Source organism: Sylvia atricapilla, chromosome 26 (genome assembly GCF_009819655.1).
Source record: "Sylvia atricapilla isolate bSylAtr1 chromosome 26, bSylAtr1.pri, whole genome shotgun sequence".
NCBI lineage: Eukaryota > Metazoa > Chordata > Aves > Passeriformes > Sylviidae > Sylvia > Sylvia atricapilla.
The window spans coordinates 3152123-3173392 of NC_089165.1; the positions used below are offsets into that span (position 1 = coordinate 3152123).

The window sequence follows — 21270 nt, forward strand, 5'->3', positions numbered from 1 at the left end:
CCCCGGGTGTCGCGGGAGGTGGAGCACGGGGGATGCTTCGAGGAGCCCCTGGAACCGGGGCTCGATGGCTGCCGGACCCCATTAACCCCGCGTGAATCCCCGTTCTCCTCCTGTTACCTCCCCCGTTAATCCCCGTGAACCTTCAGTTAACCCCCATTAGAGAGAGCCCCGTTAACCTCCCTTAACCTCCTCCTTTAAACCCCCTGTTGCCCCCCGTTAACCGCCCCTCACTCCGCTGCTCTACCGGGGCCCGCGCCCTGCACGGCGCAGTTCTCCCGCCCGTCCGCGAGGCGGCGCTGCGAATGCGCCCCCGCCCGGCCCCGCGGCCCCGCCGCGCGTAACATTTGCATGCCGACCAATGGCGGGCGGGGGCGGGGCGGCCATGGAGCGGCGGGCCAATGAGAGCGCGGGGCGGGGAGGGGCGGGGCGCTCCTGGCGCGACGGGCCAATGGCGGCGCGGGGCGTGCCCCCGCGGGGCGGGGCCGGGTCCCGCCGCCCGCCCGCCGCCCGCCCGCCCGCGGGGAGAGCAGCGCCGCGGGCCCCGCGCTCACCGGCCCCGCCGAGCCCGACCCCGGGCGGCCGCGGCTGCTATGCGGCTTCGCGGCGCACGGCCTGCACCGGGTAAGGGAGACACGCCGCCGCACCGGTCCTGCGGATGGGATCGGCACCGAGAACGGGACCCCCGCTGCGGCCGTGGCCGGGACCGGGAGTCGGGGGCTGGGCGGGACTGAGGCCGGGGACCGGAGCCCAGGACCAGCCGCCTCTCCGAGGTGGGCTGGGCCCTGCACTGCCGGTGCTGGGCAGGATTGCGGCGCCCCCTCCCCCCGCGGCCGGTTACCGGCCGCCTCCCCCACGCGGGGCTGGGGTTCCTCCCCCGCGGCCGTTCCCGGCCTTGACTCTCCGTTCTCCCCGGGCGCTGCTGTCCGGGCCGGGCAGAGCCCCGTGGCCCCGCCCTGTGCACCCCCTGGGCCCGCCGTCTCTCGGGGTCCGGACGGCGGAGGGGCCAGGCCGAGCCGACCCAGGCTCGCCTCTCCATGTCGAGGGCGGCCGTTTCCCCCCGTTCGCGGGACCAGGGCCCATTCGGGCCCCCCCCCCCCTCCGTGCCCGGTACTTCTGAGGTCCGCCGGAGCCACGTGCCGCCGGAGCGGGGCCGGGCTCGGTTTCGGGGACAGGACTCCTGTCCGCCTGGAGATCCCTCCCGCGGCGTCCCCAGCCCCGTCCGTCCCCGGGGACGGCACCCACCGGGCCCGGCCTCCCTGTCCTTTTCCTCCTCTTTCTCACTCAGCCTTCACGACACTCCCGGAGCCCTGGGGGTGTCCGGCCGCGGCCAGCCCAGCCCCGGTGTCGGTGGCACAAAGGCCCGTCCGTCACACCCCCGCTGCCTATTTTTAGCCGCTGTCGCTCCCGAGCACCTGCCCCGGGGACGCGGGTGACGCCGCCCCGAATCCCTCGCGGGACCCTCGTCACCGCCCCACGGCGGGGACGCACCGGGCCCCGTGGCCCCGAGCGGCCGGAGGGACAAAGGGGCACGGCTCAAGGTCACTGTGGCCGCCGGTCCAGGGTGCCACGGGGGCCTGACTGTGGCCTCACTATTGCGGCTTCCCTGTCGAGAAGTGGCAGCGTGGCCCCGGCGCGGCCACGGCCCGCGGTGCTCGAGGAGGGAGCTCCACACCTGGTGCTGGCACCGAGTCACCGGGGGAGTCGTGTCCAGGCAGAGCCACAGCGGCGGCGAGGAGCACGTGCCCGGGTCGGTGTGGCTCCGGTTCGCTCGTGGATGGCGCAGGGAACGGGGTTCAGGTGCGGTGCAGGGGCAGGAGCGCGGTCACGGATGGTGAGCGGCTGCTCCGGGGCGGGGAGTGTCCCTGCCGCGACCTCTCTCTCCTCCATGGGGGCGAGACGGCGATCATCAGAGGAGAGGGGAGGAAACTGAGGCACGGGCAGTGCTGGCCCGTTTGTGCCGCGCCTCTGCTGGCTCCCGGTGGAGGCGGTGGCTGCTGAGGTGCCGTGGCGGTGTAGACGTGTCCATAGCGTGAGCAGAGCCCGGCCGGGCCGGGAGCGGATGCTGCCTTGGAGAGGCGTGGGGGAAGCGGCTCCCGCCCGACCGTCCGCGGCCCCGGCCCACACTGGCAGCAGGTTCCTCTTTCCAGAATGCGCGGGATCGTGGCGTAGCTGCCGGCCCCTGCGCGCTGCCGGCTGTCCCGGCCCCGCAAGCCCCTGGGTCCGGCCCCATGGCCAGTCCCCGTGAGGGTCCTGGCGTGTGTGCGCTGCGTGGGCCCCCGGGCAGCTGAAATGGGGTTTGCCCAAACAGCACAACCACAGTGCTGCGGTGAGCTCCCTCCCTGCCCTCGGTGCAGGCGAGGTCACAAGTGGGAATTGGCCGGCCCTGGGGGCTGCTGGCCCTAGAAGGGGTCCAGACCAGAGTGCTTGGGGCGTGGGGGTTCCACAGAGCCCAGCTGTAATGTGCTGATCCCCTCTGTGTTTTCCAGTGGGGCAAAGCAGAGATGAGCTGCTTGCAGCCTCACATTGCCTCGGAGGACCCCCAGTCCGCAGGGAAGGGAAGCAAGGGGGCTCTGGGGGCGGTTGGCAGAGCCTGTTTGCCAGGGTTTCAAGACTCTGCCTGTCCATCCCCCGGGATCTGCCCCGGGGTGCTTTGGGGCCCCTCCACTGTGCAGTGCAGACCCCAGTGCTGCCCACGCCCCAGTGCCATCAAGATAAGCCCAGTGCTCCCCGTGCTCTATGTCCCTGGTGGGAATGTTCCCTGTCCCCTGTGGGGGACGCAGTGGACGTCTCTCCCCAGGCCTGTTATCTGCGGGTGCGGGTCCACCGGTATCCGCTGCCTGCAGGGCCGGGCAGGGCTATCGGGTCTGGCAGGCCCCTTCCCCCTCCAGCAGCAGGCCCAGCCACCCTATCTCATTAGCTCGAGATTAATGAGGCTCCTGCGCTGTCTTTAACTCCTTCCTGCTCGCCAGCTCCTGCCCACAGCTCCACTGACCCTCTGCCCTACTTCTCCCACAGGTTTGCGCCGACGCCTGCCGGACACCGACCCGGCTGAGGATTAGAGACACCGGCCGTGAGCAGGGGACACTGAGGCTGCCACCCCCAGAAAGTGCCAGATCTGCAAGGGAAGGGGTGATGCGCCGTGCTGCAGCTGCTGCCTGCTGAGCCTGAGGAGGAGTTTTGGAGCCTGCCTGGGACACTCCCCCGACAACAGCAGCACCCCAATCCTAACGGGCAGCACCAAGCCTGCGACACACCATAACCCTCAAGCCAAGGAGACATTGGGCTAAGCCTGAAAAGGGTCAAGGGGCACATCCTTCTTTCCTGACCCAGTGTCAATTCCTGCCCTGACACCCCGACAGCACTGCCCTCACCCCTCGGCAGCCCCCTCCAGGGCTGCCCCCCCCGGCACTGCCCAGCTTTGGCCCCCAGCCCCGCTGGAGCGCGGCAGCCTGCCGGGCGCTGCCCCCCGGGCACTGCCCCCTGGGTGCATCGCCCCCCGGCCCCCCGGGGACCCCCCGCCCGCCGGCAGAGCCATGAAGCTGCAGGCAGTGATGGAGAACCTGCAGCGGCAGCAGCGCGCACGGCTGCAGCAGGCGCTGGAAGCGAGGCAGCAGGAGCAGCAGCAGCCGTCACTGCGCTCCACATCTCCCCCAGCGCAGCCCTTGCAGCCCCCGGGGCTGCCCCCTGCCAGCACCCCAGCCCGGGGCCGTGGGCAGGATCCAGCCCCGGCGCCCTCGGAGGAGGGAGCGGAGCCTGAGAGCGCGCACATCCAGCGGGCACAGATGGCTGCCCTGGCTGCCATGCGGGCGGCCGCTGCCGGCCTCAGCCACTCGCCCAGCCCGGGGCTGTCGGATGAGAGCCAGGCCTCCGAGGAGGAGGAAGAGGAGGAGCGCGGCGAGGAGGAGGAAGATGGTGGCGGGTACCAGCAGGAGATGGGCTCCGAGGAGGAGGAGGACCTGTGAGTGTACTCGGGCAGTTCTCGTGGGTTTGGGGAAGGGGCACAACACTGGTGGGTTTGGGCGCAGTGTGCTGGGGAGGCTGCGGGGATCCTGTGGCTTGGGGCACGTTGTGGATTAGAGCCGTTGGGATATTTCAGAGCAGGAGGTGCTGAGAGCAGCTGCTTGGCTCTGTGGCTGTGATTCCTCGTGCTGGGTTGGCACATCCCATCTCTGCTCAGCAGCCACGTGGAGCTGTGACAGAGGACCCCGGGCTGGTGTTAAATTATGCAGGACCCTTGGCTGCCTCCAGCGTGCATCCTCTCAGGGCAGAGCCAGGCCAGGAGCCATCTGGCAGAGCTCTGTAATGGAGGTGTTCCTGGGATACCAGGGGCTGGCGGTGCCCCGCAGAGCTGCCCTCACCAATGGGCTGTACCAGGGCTGCACTGTGTGCTGGGTGGGTGGTCCCAGCCCTGCAGCCGGGGAGGGCCTCTGGGGCAGGCAGGAAAGAGGGATGGGCCTTGAGAACCAGCGTGAGACCAAACCTCTCCTCTCCCCCTGGTTCCAGCAAGGGTAAATGGGATGAAGATGACTTTGAAGAGGACCTGGGTGAGGAGGAAGAGGAAGAAGAAGAGGAGGAGGAGGAGGAAGACTACGAGGAAGAAGAAGACATGGGAGAGGAAGGGCTCAGCTCAGCAGAGGCGGTGCGGGCGGGTGCGGGATCCCTGCTGCTCCGCAAGCCCCCAGCACCCCAGCACTACCGTGGGGAGCCACCACGGCTGCCAGGGGGACAGGATCGGCTGCCCCCCGGCCTGGGCCACACTCAGCCCCCGCCACCAGCACCAGACCATGGCGACTGGACCTATGAGGAGCAGTTCAAGCAGGTATGTGCCCGCCGAGACACGCGTGTCCCTGCTGTGCCATCTCTCTCCCTGCTCCTGCGCGCCCGTGTGTCCTTGTGAGCGTGGGGGAGATGCCTCTGGCAGTGCTTCCCCCAGCGGTGTTCTCAGATCCAGCTGCTGTTGTCAGTAGGAATGCGTGGGATTTCTTGGGGGTTTTAGTGCTGGGCTCAATCTCGTCCCCTCCCCAGTTGGGTGACTCCGAGTGGATCCTGTGTCCAGGTTGTTTTGGCACAGGCAGACAGCGTGATTTGGTTTGCTGCAGGGATCTGGGAGGATCCTTGCTGAAAATTATGAAAACATCAACTCAAACTTGCAAATCTGATGGCTCTTTCGGTTTTCCTCTTCTCCCCTCTCCCTAAGCCATTTTCTGTCTGTCTCCCATCACGGTCCCTACAGAGGTGATGCTTGGCAGGACAACTCTGACCCTGTGGATGCTTGGTGGGGGGGCAGAGCTGTCCCCCTCCACTACCAAAATGCCATAAAAGAGTGAAAGTAGGGAGAAAGCACCTGGCTGCCCCTTTCATTGCCTTCCCCAGGCAGCAAGGCCAGCATGTTCCCCGTGCTAGAGCTGGCTGCAGTCCGCTCTCACTGACAGGAGAAAACGTGCTGCAGCCGGGGCTCCCGGGGGGCCACTCGGCACCTTTGATGTGTGTTTAAATACAGCAGAGTTTGGGGCTGGGGGAAGGGGCAGGACCAGGAGCAGCAGATGGGACCCAGATGGAGTGGCCAGGGCGTGGTGGCCGTTCAGGAGGGATGCGACCACCTCTGCCCCTTCACCTTCAAGAGGCTGTCGCATCCCTTCCGAAATGGGGGAAGGGGCTGTCGGGATCTGCCGGCACATCTGGATGTGGGCAGGCTCAGAACAGGGCTGGCAGAGGGCGCACCAGCAAGCACAGCAGAGCATGTGGCCATCCTCCTGGCGCTGCCCAGCTGTGGTTATGGAGGGATGCTCCTGTCCAGCTGTAGGGATGGAGAGATGCTCCTGCCCTGCGCATCCCTCGTGCCGCTGCACCCAAGTCACCTTCTCTTCTTGTGGTTTCTCTCTCTTGTGCTTCCTGCCACCGGGGAGCGAGGGGCCAGGGCCGTGAACTCGTAGCTGTGAAAAGGCTTTTCAATACCGCAGCTCTGATCTTCCTGTTTGTCAGCGTGTCAGCGCCGTGGTCCAGGCCGTAGCCTCTGCCAGGTCCCCTATCACACCCACAGCTGGAAACACCAGCCCCGATCCTAGCTCTTCCCCAAGCTCTGCCCCTCTCCCTGAGCACCCCCTCTCCCTCCATGTCACTTCCCGGGGTCACTAAGAGCCCGGCTCGGTGGTGAATCGTAGAAGCAGCCGGAGGGGGTTGAAAAGCCTCCGTGGGCGGAGGAGCGGAGGCGACGCGCTGGGCCCGGAGAGGCTTTCCCCGGCACGTCAGCCCGTGCGACCGCGCTTGGATCGCGGCCGCTGGACCAGGGCCAGGGGGTTGCTGGCGCAGCCGGTGCTGGCCGGGAGCTCCTCCTGGCTGGCCTCCAGCGCGTGCCGCCGGGCTCCATCCCAGCCCAGCTGGCGCGGCCTGGGAAGGAGCAGCAGGAATGTAAACAGCAAGGGCAGCACGGGGCAGGGGATGCCGTACCCCATCCCCTCTCCTCGCTGGGGCAGAGGCACCTTAGGGGGAATCCCGGCAGCTCTGGGATGCCGGGCCACAGCAGGGTGAGCCAGCAGGGATGTGGTGCTGTGCGTGGCTGTGCCAGCGTTCTGCCTGCCTGCTCTGTGAGGGATGGGCTCTTTTGGGGTTCCTTTTTATTTTTGCAAAGGAGCTCCTCAGCACTGGCAGCACCCCTGCTCTCCCAGTAGTCCTGATGCTTCCCTCGCTGTCCAGCTCTTTCTGCTGGGAGTTCTGATCTGGTTCGGATTCAGCTCTGGTTGTGCTGGTGTTGCCTGTATTTTTGGCCTGTGGGTCTCTGTGCCTGAGAACACCATCCTCACTGGGCAGTGCCGCCATCCAAGCCCCCGTGCCTGTCTCCACACCCAAACCCTGGCAGCCAGGGGCTGCCCCCATCCTCCACTGCCAGGTTTTATTGACCCATCTGGGACAGATTCCTGTGAACTGGTGCTCGGCTGAGCCGTGGGGGGCCGGAGGGAGGAGGAGGGGGCCCAGTTCAAGGGAGGAGGAAGGGGAGGGCGTGAGGAAGAGTTATGGAGGTGAGGGAGGTTAGGGAGCCGGCGCGTGGCACCTCCCCGTCCCCAGGGACGGCTACTGCACAGGCAGAGGTCAGCTCAGCCTGACCCAGGCGCTGCCGGCGCGGGCAGCAGAACAAAGGAGCCCCCAGCACAACGGGGAACTCGGGGGCAGCAGTTGCCGAGGGCACCGTGGCTCCTTGGGGTGGGAGGGAAAGGGGGCATTTTCTGGGTGGGAAGAGGCTCCCCATGAGAAATGGCTAAAAATCCAGCAAGCTCCTGCCAGCAAGGGGCTGCGGGGGGTAAAACTGCTCTGAGTTCTGTACCCCAGCACTGTGGTGGCTCTGCTGCTGCTGCTCCCCGAGATCTCTTCTCTGATCTTTCTGTTTCATTATTACTGTTGCTGCTCCCCACTAATACCGGGAGTGGGAACCCCTGGTGTAGTGGCAGCCCCTGGAGCTGGAGTTTTCAGGCCTCTGCCTCTTTTGGAGTTTCCTGTGTTGCTCGTGCCCCCTCAGGCACCCTGCACACCAGTACTCTGTCCCACATCACAGGAGCTAGAGGAATCCCTCTCTCTGTGTTCAATCTGGCTGCAGCAGCCACCACTCTCCCTCTGGGGTTCTCCATTTTGGGTGCTCCTTTCTGGAATGTCCTGCAGTGGCTGATGTTTAACCTTCCTGTTCTTGCTTCAAGAAGGATTTGAGAAGTACCAGTGGGAGGCTGTGGCAGCCGGGGCTGTTTCTGGGGGTGTGCTGGTGCTTTAGTAGGGCAAGAGGTTTCTTGTGTTGGGGACATCTGATACATGCTGGTGGCACACGGGCGCAAAAACCTCAGCCCTTATCTCAGGCAGTGCAGCGCACCCCGAGATACGGCGTTTCAAAGTGCAGTGGTGGGGGAAAAATAAACCGAAAGCAACTCGGCGACCTCGGCAGGGCTGCGGGGGTGGGTGAAACCGGACCCCCCCTCCGCCCAGACCAGCCCCACGCACATGGCTCGTGGAGCTGGGATTTTCCAGGAGAGTCTGGAGGAGCAGGGAGCCTGTACCTCCTCTGAATCCCTCGGAGCTGGTTAAGGCGTGGGGGATCCCCTCTGAACCCTTTTCTCCCGTGGATTATTCTCCTTTTCAAAGCCCGAAGGCAGCTGGGGGCGTGGGGCCTGAGCAGGGGCCCCGTGGCCTCTTAACGAGGGCGGGAGGGTCCATTTACTTTCTTTAAAATATTGATTAGAGCTTTATTGCATTAGCCAGCCGAGCGGATGAGCCGCCCCCGGGGAGGGCGAGGGGGCCCCTGCACGGGGAAGGGGGACCCGAGTGTCATCACAGGGCCAGGGGCCACTGCCCCCCACCCAGAGGCAGTTTGGCTCCCAGATAAGGGGGAGTGCCCTGGGGCCCCCGGTTGGGCGCTGCTGTGTCAGGGAGGTGATTGCAGTGCCTGGCCAGGCCAGCAGCAGATAACACGGGCAAGAGAGGGTTAGAGCAGGACAGGACTCTGGGGGCAGTGGGGGAGTCAGCAGCGGACCCCTCCCAGGAAAAGGGCTGTGTCCTCCCCCCTCGTCCCACACTCAGCCATCACCCCTCTCGCCCTGCACCACTGCCTGGCCTGCCGAGGGGTGCTCCCAGCCGGGGATCCAGCACGGTAATTGGCTCATAGTGCTCAGGGAGCATTCCCGGGGCTGTAATCCCACCAGATCCCTGGCCAGAGGTCAGGGACTTCTCGGCGAGAGCGGCTTAGCCGCCGAGTGCCTCCCCCAGCCAGACGCCTGGGTGCTCACAGGTGCTGCTCCCGGCATCTGGGCACCCGTGAAGCCATTTTTCCAAACAAAACCCAGGATGATTAACGAGGTTGAGGGACAGGGGACACATCCTTCCTGTTCCAGGTCCCCAGCCAGTGCCTTCACTCAGCTGGATCACACCCCTGACACCCCTTGTCTTGGCACCTGGGTAGGCTCCCCACAGCCTGGGCATCACCTACTTGTGTCCCCCCAAAGCCCCATTTTCCCCATGCCTCGACCCCTCCCCAGAGCCTCATTTCCCCCCAGCCCTGGCCCCCCTGGAGCCCTGTTCTCTCCACGCCCCAGCCCCCCAGGCTGACTCAAGGGCTGCGGAGGTGGCGGCCGCCTCCCCTTTCGGCACAGCTGAACTAACAGGGTTTATTTAAAAGGGAAAAAAAAAAAGAGAAAAGAGCGGCGCAGGGAGCGGGGCCTTTGTCAGCAGAGCCCCCCGCCCCCACCGCAGCGTTGGGCAAGGGCAGCGTTGCTCCATCACCCTATTTCTGGCCCAAACCGCAGGAGAAATGGCAGCTGATCCCGGAGCCCAGCCGGACGTGCTGCAATCGGGGGCCAGGACAGGGGGTGGTTTGGGGCCAAGGGGGCCTCCTGCTCTGAGCCCCTGGGGCAGCCAAACTGGGGGCTCAGGGTGCGCCTCTTGGCCGAGCTCCTGACCCGCTGCCTGACCCTTCCCATCGGTCACTTAATCAGCCTGTGCCTGGGTTCCCGCTCTGGCTGGAGCTTGGGATAATCCACCCTGCACTGGGGCTGCTGGAGGCTGGGGCTCACCCCTGAGGGGAGTCCCCTGCTCCCCATGTGTCCCACACAGGGATGGTGTGGTCGTGTCACTTCTGTGGCAGCAGTCTTTTGGGAAAGGGCTTCCCTGTTCCCCACAGCAGCTGACTCGGGGTCTCACCCTGGTGCAGGTGGCAGTGGGAGCACCCAGGCAGGTGCCAGCCCTAAACCCCTTCAGCAAAGGTCTTCACCTCCTGCCTCCATTTCCCCATCTGCCCACATCCACTGTGGAACCTTCAACTTGGGCATCAGTGCCTGATTTTGGAGATTCTAGCATCTGGGACGTGCTGTCTCATACTGCCACCTGCTTGGGTGCCACGGTGGGATGGGATCTGTCACTCTTGGCGCCATCACTGTGCCCATCACCACCCCCTCCTCTCAGTTCGAGGAAATCATGAGGTTTCGGCGGTGCTAGAGCAGCTCAGCGGTGATGGTTCCTGGGGCTGACATCCCACAGCTGGCTCCTGTCAACCCCATCTGCGGCTGCTGGACCCTTTCCAGCTCCTCCAGCTGCTCCGTGGTGGGGTTCCCAGGCGTTCCGTGCACCCTGGCCCTGCCCACGGGACCCCTGGGACCCCCACCTCGGTGCTGACGGAGGGCAGAGGTGCAGGACCTCGCATTTCAGGAACAGATTTGCAATTAGCCAAATCCCAGCGGGCGGTGGAAGCCCCGGTGACTCATCTGCCGGGGCTTACCGCGATCCCCTTCTAAGACGATCATTTACATATGGTGGAATTTAAACCCCCGTCTTGGCTTCCAGGCCTCGCTGCTGCTGCCACGGCACCCGGGTCAGGTCCTGAATGAGGGTCTTGGCTCTCCAGCCCTTAGGGGCTTCACCCTGGGAGGCTTGGGAGTCACACAGGAGGGACAGCCCAAACTGGGGGCTCACCAGAGAGTTTGAGTTGGCTGCTCTGGCTGCATTTCCCCATCTCAGTACTGCATAGCTTGTTCTCCGCTGCCCTCCCTGGATCTGTCTGGTGGCAGGAGCTAGCCTTGTGTCCTTCAGTGAACGAGCTTTCTCAACAGCGCCTGACTCCACTGGATTAATATTTGTACAAGGTCCGGTGTGATAGCAAGCATGTGTCAAGGGCATGCACCAGCATGCACACGGCAAGGGCCGGGAAAGCTGCCACTGCCGGGCTGGCTCCCATCCAGCCAGCAGCTCGCCCCAGCCGAGGGAGCAGCCCCAGCACCCCAGTTCCCCCTCCGTGACCCCTCACCAGCCCGTGCCACGCCACGTCTGCGTTCAGACAAGGAACCAGTTTTGATTCCAGCCAGAGCCTGGCACGCTGCCGCCCAGCAGCGAGCTGCCATTGGAAACGCCACGGCAGCAGGAGTCGTTTCCTCCCGTGCGGGAAAGGAGCAAACAGCAGTGGCACAGCCGGTGTCCCGGGAGCCGGTGTCCCGGGAGCCGGTGTCCCGGGAGCCGGTGTCCCGGGAGCCGGTGTCCCGGGAGCCGGTGTCCCGGGAGCCGGCGTCAGCCCGGCCCGCGGCGGGGACACGGATCCTGGGAGCTGCCGGCTGGCTGGGCACAGCGGCCCGTGCCGTGCTGGGGAGGGCGGCCGACAGTGCACGGACAATGGGGGGGTCAGGGAGGTTAAACGGTGACTAATTCGCCCATTCAGCGTCCCCTCTGCTGCTCGGGGGACACCCGCCGTGCCGTGACACCCGCCGTGCCGTGACACTGCCCGCGTACCCCCGGGGTCACCCACATGACTCCTTCCAGGCTGGATGGGGAGAAGGTGGGCACCGAGTGGTCTCAGGGTCCCCCAGACGGGCCGATGGCGGGGGATCGGGACTGGGTTTGTCACTGAGCCACGGGATCACTGATGGATCCTTTACCCACCGGCTCCTCCGGCCCGAGGAGGAGGCACTGGTACAAAGAGGCACCTGCACTCGGGCCGTGTCCCCCGCGGAGGGGACAATGCTGGGAACTGATGTGAACAATGGTGCCGACGGGAAGCTCCCGGGCCCCCTCCCCAGCTGCCCCCGCGGAAGCGGCCCCCCAGCCCCAGCCGTGCTCCGGCGGCAGGAATCCCGCCGGGCCGGTCAGTGGAGTCACCGCCGGCCCTGGCCGTGTGGGCGAGGCTCCCGCCAGCACATCCCCCACGAGCAAGGTGTTGGGAGATGTCGGCGAGGGGGCACACGCACGTCCCTGCCCCCAGCAGCCCCTTCCCACGATGGGCTGTGCCCTGGGGGGCTCGCAGGGGATTAGGGATGGGGACAGCCAGGGGTGACCTGTACCTAAGCCGAGCGCTTTATCTGCATAGGAATCTGCTCCGGGGCTGGACGCTCCCTTTGCCCTTCACCGGGAGGGATTGGCCCCAGCAAACCCTGCACCCCACGCCGGGGGGGCTGTGCCCGGAGAGGGGCTGCGGCCTCGGGCACCCCCAGCCCTGAGTCAGCCATCGCCTTACTGGAAATCACGTCCCCGGCGCCTCCGAAACGCCGCGGCCCGGGGGCCCTCGCCAATCCTCGGCTCTGGTTTTTACAAATTACTTTCTTTTTCTGAATAAGTGCCCTCTCCGACCCCGCTGCGGGTCCCGGCGTGCCAGAGGCCGGGGGCTGTGTATGGGCTGGGAGTGGGACGGGAAACGCGCCATAAATGTGTTTATTCTTGGTTAAAGAACTCGTTAGTGTGCGCGGGCTCTTCCCCAGCCCAGCGTGGCCCCTCGGCTGTCCGCGGGACAAAGGGATGCATCCCCGGGGGCTGCCAGAGGAAGGAAGGAAAGAAAAGGAGAGAAGTAGCCCCTCAGCGTGTCACCGCTGGTCCTGCTACCTGCCGAGACAGGGTGGGCTCTCCCCGCCTCTGCCTGCGTTGTGTTTTTTTTCCTGAAATACAGGAATTTGGGGGGGAGTTTAGCCTCTGGAAGGTGGAGGCTGCCAGCAGCCCCCATCCCTGCTGCGCTGGCCCTTGGATCTTGTCCCCAGTCCCGGCTCACGTCACGGTGTGCACGTCCCAAACCGGTTTTGGAGAGAAGGAGGAAAACCGAGAGTGTTGCCACTTCCTGGCAATGGAAAAGAAACTTGAAAATTAATCCCCGAGGCCTGAAAACCCGGAACCGAGCGGGGGGAAGGGGAGGTGTTTTTAACTCGGACGCGGGATGCAGGGACACGGACTCCTCCATGACGCTTCATGGAGCAGACAAGGGACACAAGGAACTCCTGCCGAAGGGGGGATTTGCCTGGCACCAGCATGACCCCCGGCATTCCCGGAGCCTTGTGAAATGGCGCTTCCCCTCCTGCTTGTATTTTCCCCCCTTGCCTCAGCTCGGGGGGAGGTCGGACCCCCGGCACACACCGCTCCCGTGCCGAGGGCTCTCCCGCATTCCTGGCATTGCCAAGGGGCCGCCTCCCGCCCGCCCTTTGAAAGCCATAGGGTTGGGATTTTCCTGTAATCTGGTTTGAAACATTAATCCGGTCATCCACACCAAACGCCGGGCCGGCATCCTGCCGGGGCGCTGGGCCGGGGTCAGGGCCACCCGCCCACCTCCTGCCTAATTCCTCCTCCACTTAATTATAGATCTGCTGGCAACGGCCATCTGGCTCCGTGTCCTCAGCCGGCCGGGGGCTGGAGCCGAGGGGGCTGCACTGTGGCCAGGTGGGCTGGACACTGTGGCCAGAGCCGGCCCTGCCACTGGCATCAAGCATTCACCGTGGGTCAGTACTGGGAGCACTGGGTGCATGGAGTCAGATCCCCCGGCCCAGGGGACTCTCAGGGAGGTGGTGTGCATCTCCTGCTGCCCCCAGCCAGGTTGAGGTGGCTGTGCTGTAGCATCCCCTGGCACTGCACCCTGCCATGGAGACCCCACGGTAAGAGGATATTCCCGGGGCAGCTGCGTTATGGATTAAGTCGTTTCCACTTCCCTAATTACGAAACATAAATGTATTGACTCAGCGGCACAGGGTGGCCTTGCCTGTGGCTCCTGCCCGCCGGTACCTTTGCACTGAGACGCTGCATGTCCCTGCGAGGAACTGGCTTTGAGCTGAGCAGAAACCAGGGTTGTGAGCAGGAAGGCAGGGCACGAGCACGGGGCAGGGATCAGCACCAAGCAGGCACAAGACTCAGCACCTGCTGATTTCGGTGCAGCAGTGCCAGCAGCTGCCAGCCTGTGCCAAGCTCAGCTGCGCACTGGGTTTCACACACTGCTGAAACCAGAACATTTCTGTTCCTCAATTTGCATTCTGAGCCCCACTGTCCCAGCTGTCCTGCGCTGCCGTTGGGGCTCACGAGGCGCTTTGCCGTTGGCTGTGGATGGCGTCAATGCAAGGAAATCCTGCGAGGGGTTGCTGGGAGTCACTCGTCTCTGTCCCCTTCAGTGTCCTGCCTGTGCTCCGGGGCCAGGGGGGAGCAGGGGTGGTAAGGGAGAACAGGGGCAGCTTGGCAAATGCCACTCTGTCACGCACCACAGTGCACGTCGGGCACGTCCTGGCCATGACTGGGCACGTGCTCACCCCACAGTGCTGCCAGATGGGCACCTTGGGCAGGTGCCCATCTCTGGCAGTTGGTTCTGCTGGCGGTGGCAGAGCTAAACCAGGGTTTGGTGGGTCCCAAGGGGAGCCTGTTTCTCTGCTTGGCACTGCAGTGGTCAGTGAGCAGCTGCCAAGTGCAGCGAAGCTGTCGAAGTCCCACCGGTAACCGTCAGCAGCAGCTTGTGCAACATCCTTTGCCCGGCAGCTGTGGCGGGTGTTGCCGGCAAGGCTGTGAGGTCACCGGGTAAGAACGGGGATCCCTCTGCCCACCACCCCTGGGGACTCCCATGGCTTCTTCCCAGCTGGGCAGGGGGGAGAGTGGCTGCAGCCAGCTGAGCCTGGCATGGGACCACCGGGGCTGGAGGAAGGCTGACACACGGGGCAGCCGCCCGCCGCAGCCACTAATCCCCCTGTCCTGGCCGGCCACACTCTCCTCAGCTGACAGTTAATTTTCTTTCATCCTCTTAAACGTGTCCATTCCCCTCGGGACTGAGCCCAGGGCGGGGGGGATCATGACCCCGAGGGTCTTGGCAGTAGATGAACCAGCATGTTTGGCAGTTCCCCAGGATGGCTCTGCGGGATCGAGTGCCGGGGAAGCCCTTTCTCTGTGCGTGTGGCTTTCGGAGCTGCTCGAGGAAACGGGGGAGGCTGGATTGGCGCCAGCCCAACATCCCTCAGCTGGTGCAAGTAGCCCAGTGCAGCTCAGCCCCAAAAATCACGGTGATGCTACTGTGCCATGGCTCTTTCCCTCTGCACCACTCCCACACCAGACCCCTTGCTGGGGTGCTGGGGTGGGAGAGGGGCTTTGAGGGGCTCTGCCTGTGGTGCTGGTGGCTCCTGCCCTTGCCCTGGGGGTGTGCAAGGGGCTGGTCAAGCCTGTCGAGTTTTCCAGGGAAACTGGGGGGGGTTTATGGCCCCGCTTATCATGCGGCCCCATTGATCCCTTTGATCGGTGCCGGCGGGCAAGTCCAGCCCTGCGAGATCCGGATCCTCCCTGCGGGGCTGCGGGAGGAGGGAGCTCAAGCCCCTCACTTACAGCCGGAACCATGCCCACCCGTTCACCTGCCCGCAGTCCCGGTGCCACAAGGCGTAGCCGTGGAGGGAGTGGCCATGTCAGTGACCCAGTGACCAGCAGTGGTGGCCCCGCAGTGCGTTCCTGACCTATTATGGGGGGGTATTTATAGGCCCCTCCTGGCCCCACTGGCAGTTGTTCAGAGTTGTCATTGAGAAAAGCGGAGCTGTGGCGGCCACTCCTGTTGGTGTGTCTGGGCAACGCCTGCCCCCACAGCTCCTGTTCCAACACCCTTCCCGGGATGGGGGGGGATTATCCACCAGCCTCCAGGCAGGAACAGCGCTGGGCTTCAGGAGAGGCCGCGTGGTGTGTGCCTCCGGCGTGCCGGGCGCTCCAACCGGCTGATCCTGCACCATAAATCAGGGAGGAATGTGCTGGGCTGGCGGGGTGGGGGGTCCCGGCTGGAGATGCCCCAAGCAGAGCTGGTGATTGAGGTGCAGCGTGTCAGAGCCTGGCCCAGCTCTGCCTTCCCCAGTGCAGGACATGTCCCTGCAGGGCCGTGGCACACAAGCTCATGTCAGGCCACATGAGGCACTGGCTCCCACCACTGGCTCCTGGCCGTGGCTCTCTGTGGCACCCAGAGCGTGGAGGGACCATGCTGAAACGTTGCTGTGCTGAGCAGGCAGTGGATGCTAAAAATAACTGGGATCAGTGTTCCCGGGAGGAGCCAGGGCCAGGCACAGTGTTGGCAGCCTGGGACCCAGTCCATCCATGATCCCAGCACCGGCATCCCAGAGCTGAGCTCCGAGCGGGGCGGGCAGGGAATGGCACAGTGGGACACAGGCGAAGGTCAGCCCAAGCTGCAGGAGCCCCCTGGACCCATACAGGGACCCTCAAGTCATTTGGTGTCTTTTAAGCCACAGGGCTGCTGCAGTGGAAGCTGGGGGTCTCAGGTGGGGAGACACACGGGTTAAGGGGGTTTCTGAGCATCTCTCTCTTCTCCTTATGCAGCTGTATGAGCTGGATGGTGACCCCAGGAGGAAGGAGTTCCTGGATGACCTCTTCAGCTTCATGCAGAAGCGAGGTGAGTCCCCAGCTGCGTGCCCACCTTGTGCCCACTCTGTGCTCACCCAACTCCACCACGCCCACCTTGCCCTCCCGGGGCTGGGGGCTCATTTCCTTGCCCCTCATTAGTGCCCTGAGGTCACAGCTCTGGCTGAGCTGCTGGTTAATCTTTAACCCCTCAGCACAGTGGGGTCAAACCTGCTGGGCTGGATCCAGTGCCCGTGGCCCCCTCTGGCCTCCCTCCCTTCACCCATCCCACCCAGACCTGTAGCCCCTTCCCACACAACACACCCCTCCCTGGCTGTGCACCCCCTTTGCCCATGCCACAGGCTATTGCAGGGGGCAAAGCCCCTCGCTGTGCCCTCTCTCTGCCCAGGGAGAGGCCACAGTGGGGCGCCAGGGGTCAGAAGGGCTGAAAGCCAAGCGTGCTCCTGTTCGAGGGTCTAGTTCCTGCGTGGAAAACAGCTCTGGAAGTGCTGACACAGGGCTGGCTCCAGCCCTTTGTCAGACACTACTGGGAAGGCACGTGTGCCTGTGCAGGGAGGCTGGGGCTGCTGGCTGGGTCCCCCAGGGTTCCCCTGGCTGTGTCTCCTGGGGTCTCCCTGACTGTGTCCCCTGCAGTCCCCCCACCTGCATCCCCTGGCGTCACCCCACCTGCATCCTTTGGGGTCCCCCAGAGCCCCCTCACCACAGGGCTGGGAGCGGAGGGGGACCCCAATAAGGGAGCAGGTGCTGCCAGCCCTCTCCTCATATTGGAGGGATGAGCCCCCCAGCTCATAAGAGACCCTCAGAGCTGGATTGTGCCACCCCCGTTATAAATAACTCATGTTGCTGGGTGCCGGCTCAGCCCGAGGAACCGGCTCGGCCACGGCGGGGCTGTGGCTGGAAACTTCGAGTTTCTGTTTCCTTTGTTCGGGGCTGATCTCAGTGGGAGGGCCTGGGGGGAAGAAGGGGATGGTGGAAGGGGAGGGAGGAGCAGGAGCCCCCCAGCCCCTTCGCTGTGCCACAGGGGTCTTGGCAGCTGCACCCCCACGTCGGGTAAGAAAGCAGCACCCCAGACCCACTCTCTCCTCCCGCTGCTCCCCAGGGACCCCCGTGAACCGGATCCCCATCATGGCCAAGCAGGTGCTGGACCTGTACATGCTGTACACCCTGGTGACCGAGAAGGGGGGTCTGGTGGAGGTCATCAACAAGAAGCTGTGGCGGGAGATCACCAAGGGGCTGAGCCTGCCCACCTCCATCACCAGCGCGGCCTTCACCCTGCGCACCCAGTGAGCGGGGGCTCGGAGGGGAGGGGAGAGGGGCGAGTCCTTGGGGGTCCCTCAGCCCTGTGCAGGGGACAGGGACTCAGCACAGCCTGTGTGGGAGCAGTGGGGAGGGAGCAATGGGGCGGCACACGGGAAAGGGTGCCCAGCCACTGCTTCACCCTCACCATCCCCACCTGTGTCCCGTCCGGCCGCAGGTACATGAAGTACCTGTACCCCTATGAGTGTGAGAAGCGTGGGCTGAGCAACCCCAACGAGCTGCAGGCGGCCATCGACAGCAACCGGCGGGAGGGCCGTCGGCAGGGCTTCGGCAGCTCCCTCTTTGCCTACTCGCCCGGCGGCACCCACGGCCTCCTCTCCTCGCCCAAGCTGCCAGTGCCGGCGCTGGGGCTGGCGTCTGCCACCAACGGCGGGGCCATCACGCCGGGCAAGAAGATCAAGAAAGGTAATGATTGTCCTGGGGTCTGCCTGCTCCAGGGCTGCTGCAGGGTCCAGCTGCAAACAGGGTGTGGTTGCAAGCTGAGCCCCCTCCTGGCCCTGGGAATAACAGGGAGAGCTGGGGAGGTGGGCAGGGGGATAATGCTCCAGGACTCAGCCCAGAGATCCTGATTCCAATCCCCCGTCTCTGAACTTTGGAGGGACAGCAGGGCATCAGACTGTTGTGCCAGGATCAGGGACACCCTGGGATGGTGGCATTCACCTACCCCTGTGCCCCCATCCCTGACACCTGCTCCCCCGGCAGAGGAGGACTCTCCCATCCCCATCTCCATGCCCAGCCGGCTCCCGGTCTCGCTGGCCGGGCACCCGGTGGTGGCGGCGCAGGCGGCCGCGGTGCAGGTGGCAGCAGCCGCCCAGGCCGCGGCGCTGGAGCAGCTGCGGGAGAAGCTGGAGTCGGGGGAGCCCCCGGAGAAGAAGCTGGCGCTGGTGACGGACGAGCAGCAGCGGCTGATGCAGCGGGCGCTGCAGCAGAACCTCCTGGCCATGACGGCCCAGCTGCCCATGAGCATCCGCATCAACAGCCAGGGCACGCGCTCGCCAGGTCAGTGCCGGCCCCGGCCGCCCGCCCCGGCCGAGCTCCCGGCCCCGGCGGGCTCCGTAACGCGGCTCTCCCCGGCAGAGAACCGCCCGGACGCCGCTGCCGCCAGCAGCAACGGCACCAACAGCATCAGCATGTCAGTGGAGATCAACGGGATCGTCTACACAGGTGAGGGGTTCCCCAAGCTCCACTGCCGTGAGTAGGGGCTGCCTTGGGCCACCCTCCTGCCGCACTCCACCCCGTTCTGTGGCACAGCCACAGCTCAGCTTCGCTCTCTCCCCAGGTGTGCTGTTCGCCCAGACGCCCGGCCCTTCCTCCTCCTCTTCCTCGTCCTCCTCCTCTGCCTACAGCAAAGGCAACGGCAGCAGCAGCCGGAGCAGCGGCGGCAGCGGGGTGGGGAGCGGCGGTGGCGGCGCTGGGAACGTGCCCCCCGCCCCAGCCGGCCTGGCCGTGCCCCCCAGCTCTACCTCCAACAGCGCTTCGCCTTAACGCCCCGCAGCCTGGGGCCCCTCACGGCACCGGCGGCCGTGGGGGGACAGGATTGCACCGGGCTCTTCGGGGGTCTCGCCGGGGTCTCGCCCGAGGTCTTGCCAGGGTCTCTCTGGGGTCTCAACAGGATTTCACCGGGATCTCACCAGGGTTTCATTGAGATCCCGCCTGAGTCTCACCGAGGTCTCACCAAGGGTCTCGCCCGAGGTCTTGCTAAGGTTTCTCCAGGGTCCCGTCAGGGTCTCGATGGACTCTGCCCTTGTTCTCGTGTTGTTGGATTTTCCTTTTCCAGGCAGAAAAGCTTTAGCCCGGGGGGTTTTGCCGGAGCCGCCGGCTGTCCGGCTGCGCCGCTCCGGGACCGTTTACCTCACTCACATCACACTTTGCACTGTACATTTATTATTATTATTATTATAATTATTATTATTTTTTAACTCGTGTTACCTCCAGACAGACGCACGGACGCCTGCTGACGCGAGCTCTAGCGAAACCCCCCGGAATTCTAAAGGAAAAAAAAAAAAAAAACACAAAAAACAAAAATCCTGAAAAAAAATTGGAAATAGGGAGATATTTTATTCATTTCCATCCTTTTCCCTCCTTTGTTTTGGGAACTCCACTCTCTGCAGGATTTTAAGAGGTTGTTTTTGATTGTTTTGTTGTAAATAGCTTCTATTTTATTCTCTAAAAAAAGAAAAAAAAAAAAAGAATCAAACTTTTAACATGCAAATGATATATATTAGTCTTCATCAGGGAAAATGGGAGCTTGGAAAAAAGTTGGAATCTCCTTTCTCCTCTACTTATCGGTGGTTGGGTCCAGCTCTGCTCCTTCCCCCACCGGCAAATCCCACTTTTTATTCCTCCCCCTGCATAAAACTACTGTTCAAAGCCAGTTTGGGCTTATTTCCTCCAAAAACAAGCAGGATCCAGAGGATGGGGATGCTCGGAGCTGCAGGACGCTCCGGAGCTCGTGGAGAACCCGAAGGACCTGAGGATTTATTTTCAACCTCAAAACACACTGTTTTGGTTTTGTTTTTTTTTTAACTTTTCCCCCACCCCCAAAAAAAAAAAAAAAAATTAAAATTCACCCACATCTGCGTGAGACACAATCCAACTTGATACCGAAACCCCCCTCACCCCCCTCGGTATCTCCGTTCTCAGGTTCCCACCTGGAGCACAGGGTTTTTCCCCCTTCCCCAGGTGCCCCGGGGGGGGTCCAGGCTGGTGGGACCTCCTTCCCCCCCACCTTTGTTTTTAATTTCACTCTCGGGGAAGTGGCGATCTCAGGGGATTTGGGGTTTTTTCCAGCTGGGTTTTTTGTTGTTTTCAGCTGGTATATATATATATATTTTTTTTTCCGTGCTGGAATCCCCTTTGGTGGCTCTATGGGGGGGTCTTGGTGGCTTCATGGACCCTTTTTGGGGGGGCCTGGGAGGGTCCGTCCAGCTCCTGCTGCTGTTGGGGTCCAGCCCAGCTCCCCGTAAGGAGAAATTCCAAGGGGGAATTTTCATGCCCAGGGTGGGCTTAGATTTTCTTAGTGATTTTTTTGCATTGTACAGTCACTGTTTTGGGTTGTTTTGGGGTTTGTTGTTTTTGTTTTATTTTTTTTTTTTAATTATTTTTCCTCCCCTCCTTTCCCTGCCCCTCTTTATTTTTGTTTTTGAGAGCGGGTGACTTTCCATTTTATTTTTCTTTTTTGCATATCGATTTAAAAATAATAAAGAAGAGCCTAAATCAGTTTTTTGGGGGGTTTTGGAAAGAAAATTAAACTAAAGGAGCGGCCCCAGCTGCAGCCGCCCCCGTTCCCCCCAGCGTTGCATATCTTAACTCAGGTAAAAAAGGAAAATGAGAAAAGAAAAAAACCACAAAAGACAAAAAAAAAGAAAAAAAAAGGAATAAAAAAATAAACCACATTCTACCTCTGAGCGCGGTGGCCTCGGGCGCACCTGGGGCCCCGGTGAAAGATTTCAGTTTTGCAAAACATTCAGGTATTGAGACTTTTTGATTATTATTAAAAAAAAAATTTAAAAATTAAAAAAAAAAAGAGAAAATAAACTTAAAAAACACTGAAAGTTTACATTTTATAATAACATTATTATACAGATTGTATTTAAACGTCAGAATATTTAAGACAATTGTAACCCTGTAAAGTGAAGAAATATTAAAAAAAAAAAAAAAAAAAAAAAAAAAAAGTGTGTTGTTTGGGGTTTCAGGGCCTGGGGAGGTACCCACAGATCTTTGGGATGTCCATAGGATTTCTTTAAGGATTTAGGGTATCCCTGTGGGACTGTGGGGTGTCAATGGATTTATGGGGTGATGACAGATTATGGGATGTACATGGGGTGCCCATAGGGCTGTGGGGCATCCAAGGGCACCCTCACA

At 62.8% G+C, this 21270-nt stretch overlaps 1 protein-coding gene across 2 annotated transcripts; it reads left to right on the forward strand.

Moving 5' to 3' along the window:
• The first annotated feature begins 497 nt into the window (after window positions 1–497).
• Window positions 498–20952, forward strand: ARID3A (AT-rich interaction domain 3A). Of its 2 annotated transcripts, XM_066336172.1 has the most exons (9): window positions 498–621; window positions 3016–3958; window positions 4504–4819; window positions 16048–16120; window positions 17189–17372; window positions 17564–17811; window positions 18109–18405; window positions 18484–18570; window positions 18686–20952. In XM_066336172.1, the coding sequence occupies exons 2-9, from the start codon at window positions 3534–3536 to the stop codon at window positions 18889–18891; spliced, it is 1836 nt and encodes a 611-aa protein (XP_066192269.1). In that variant the 5' UTR covers window positions 498–621; window positions 3016–3533; the 3' UTR covers window positions 18892–20952. The 2 variants fall into 2 exon arrangements, with proteins under 2 accessions (XP_066192269.1, XP_066192268.1); XM_066336171.1 differs by having other exon boundaries at window positions 18109–18570.
• The last annotated feature ends 318 nt before the right edge of the window (window positions 20953–21270 follow it).

What these genes read in the sequence shown, in the direction of transcription:
- ARID3A (XM_066336171.1), top strand. Translation starts at nt 3,534, where the DNA reads ATGAAGCTGCAGGCAGTGATGGAGAACCTGCAGCGGCAGCAGCGCGCA. An exon ending in CAGCTTCATGCAGAAGCGAG is followed by an intron (nt 16,121 to 17,188) that starts GTGAGTCCCCAG and finishes GCTGCTCCCCAG; the next exon opens with GGACCCCCGTGAACCGGATC. An exon ending in CAACGGGATCGTCTACACAG is followed by an intron (nt 18,571 to 18,685) that starts GTGAGGGGTTCC and finishes CTCTCTCCCCAG; the next exon opens with GTGTGCTGTTCGCCCAGACG.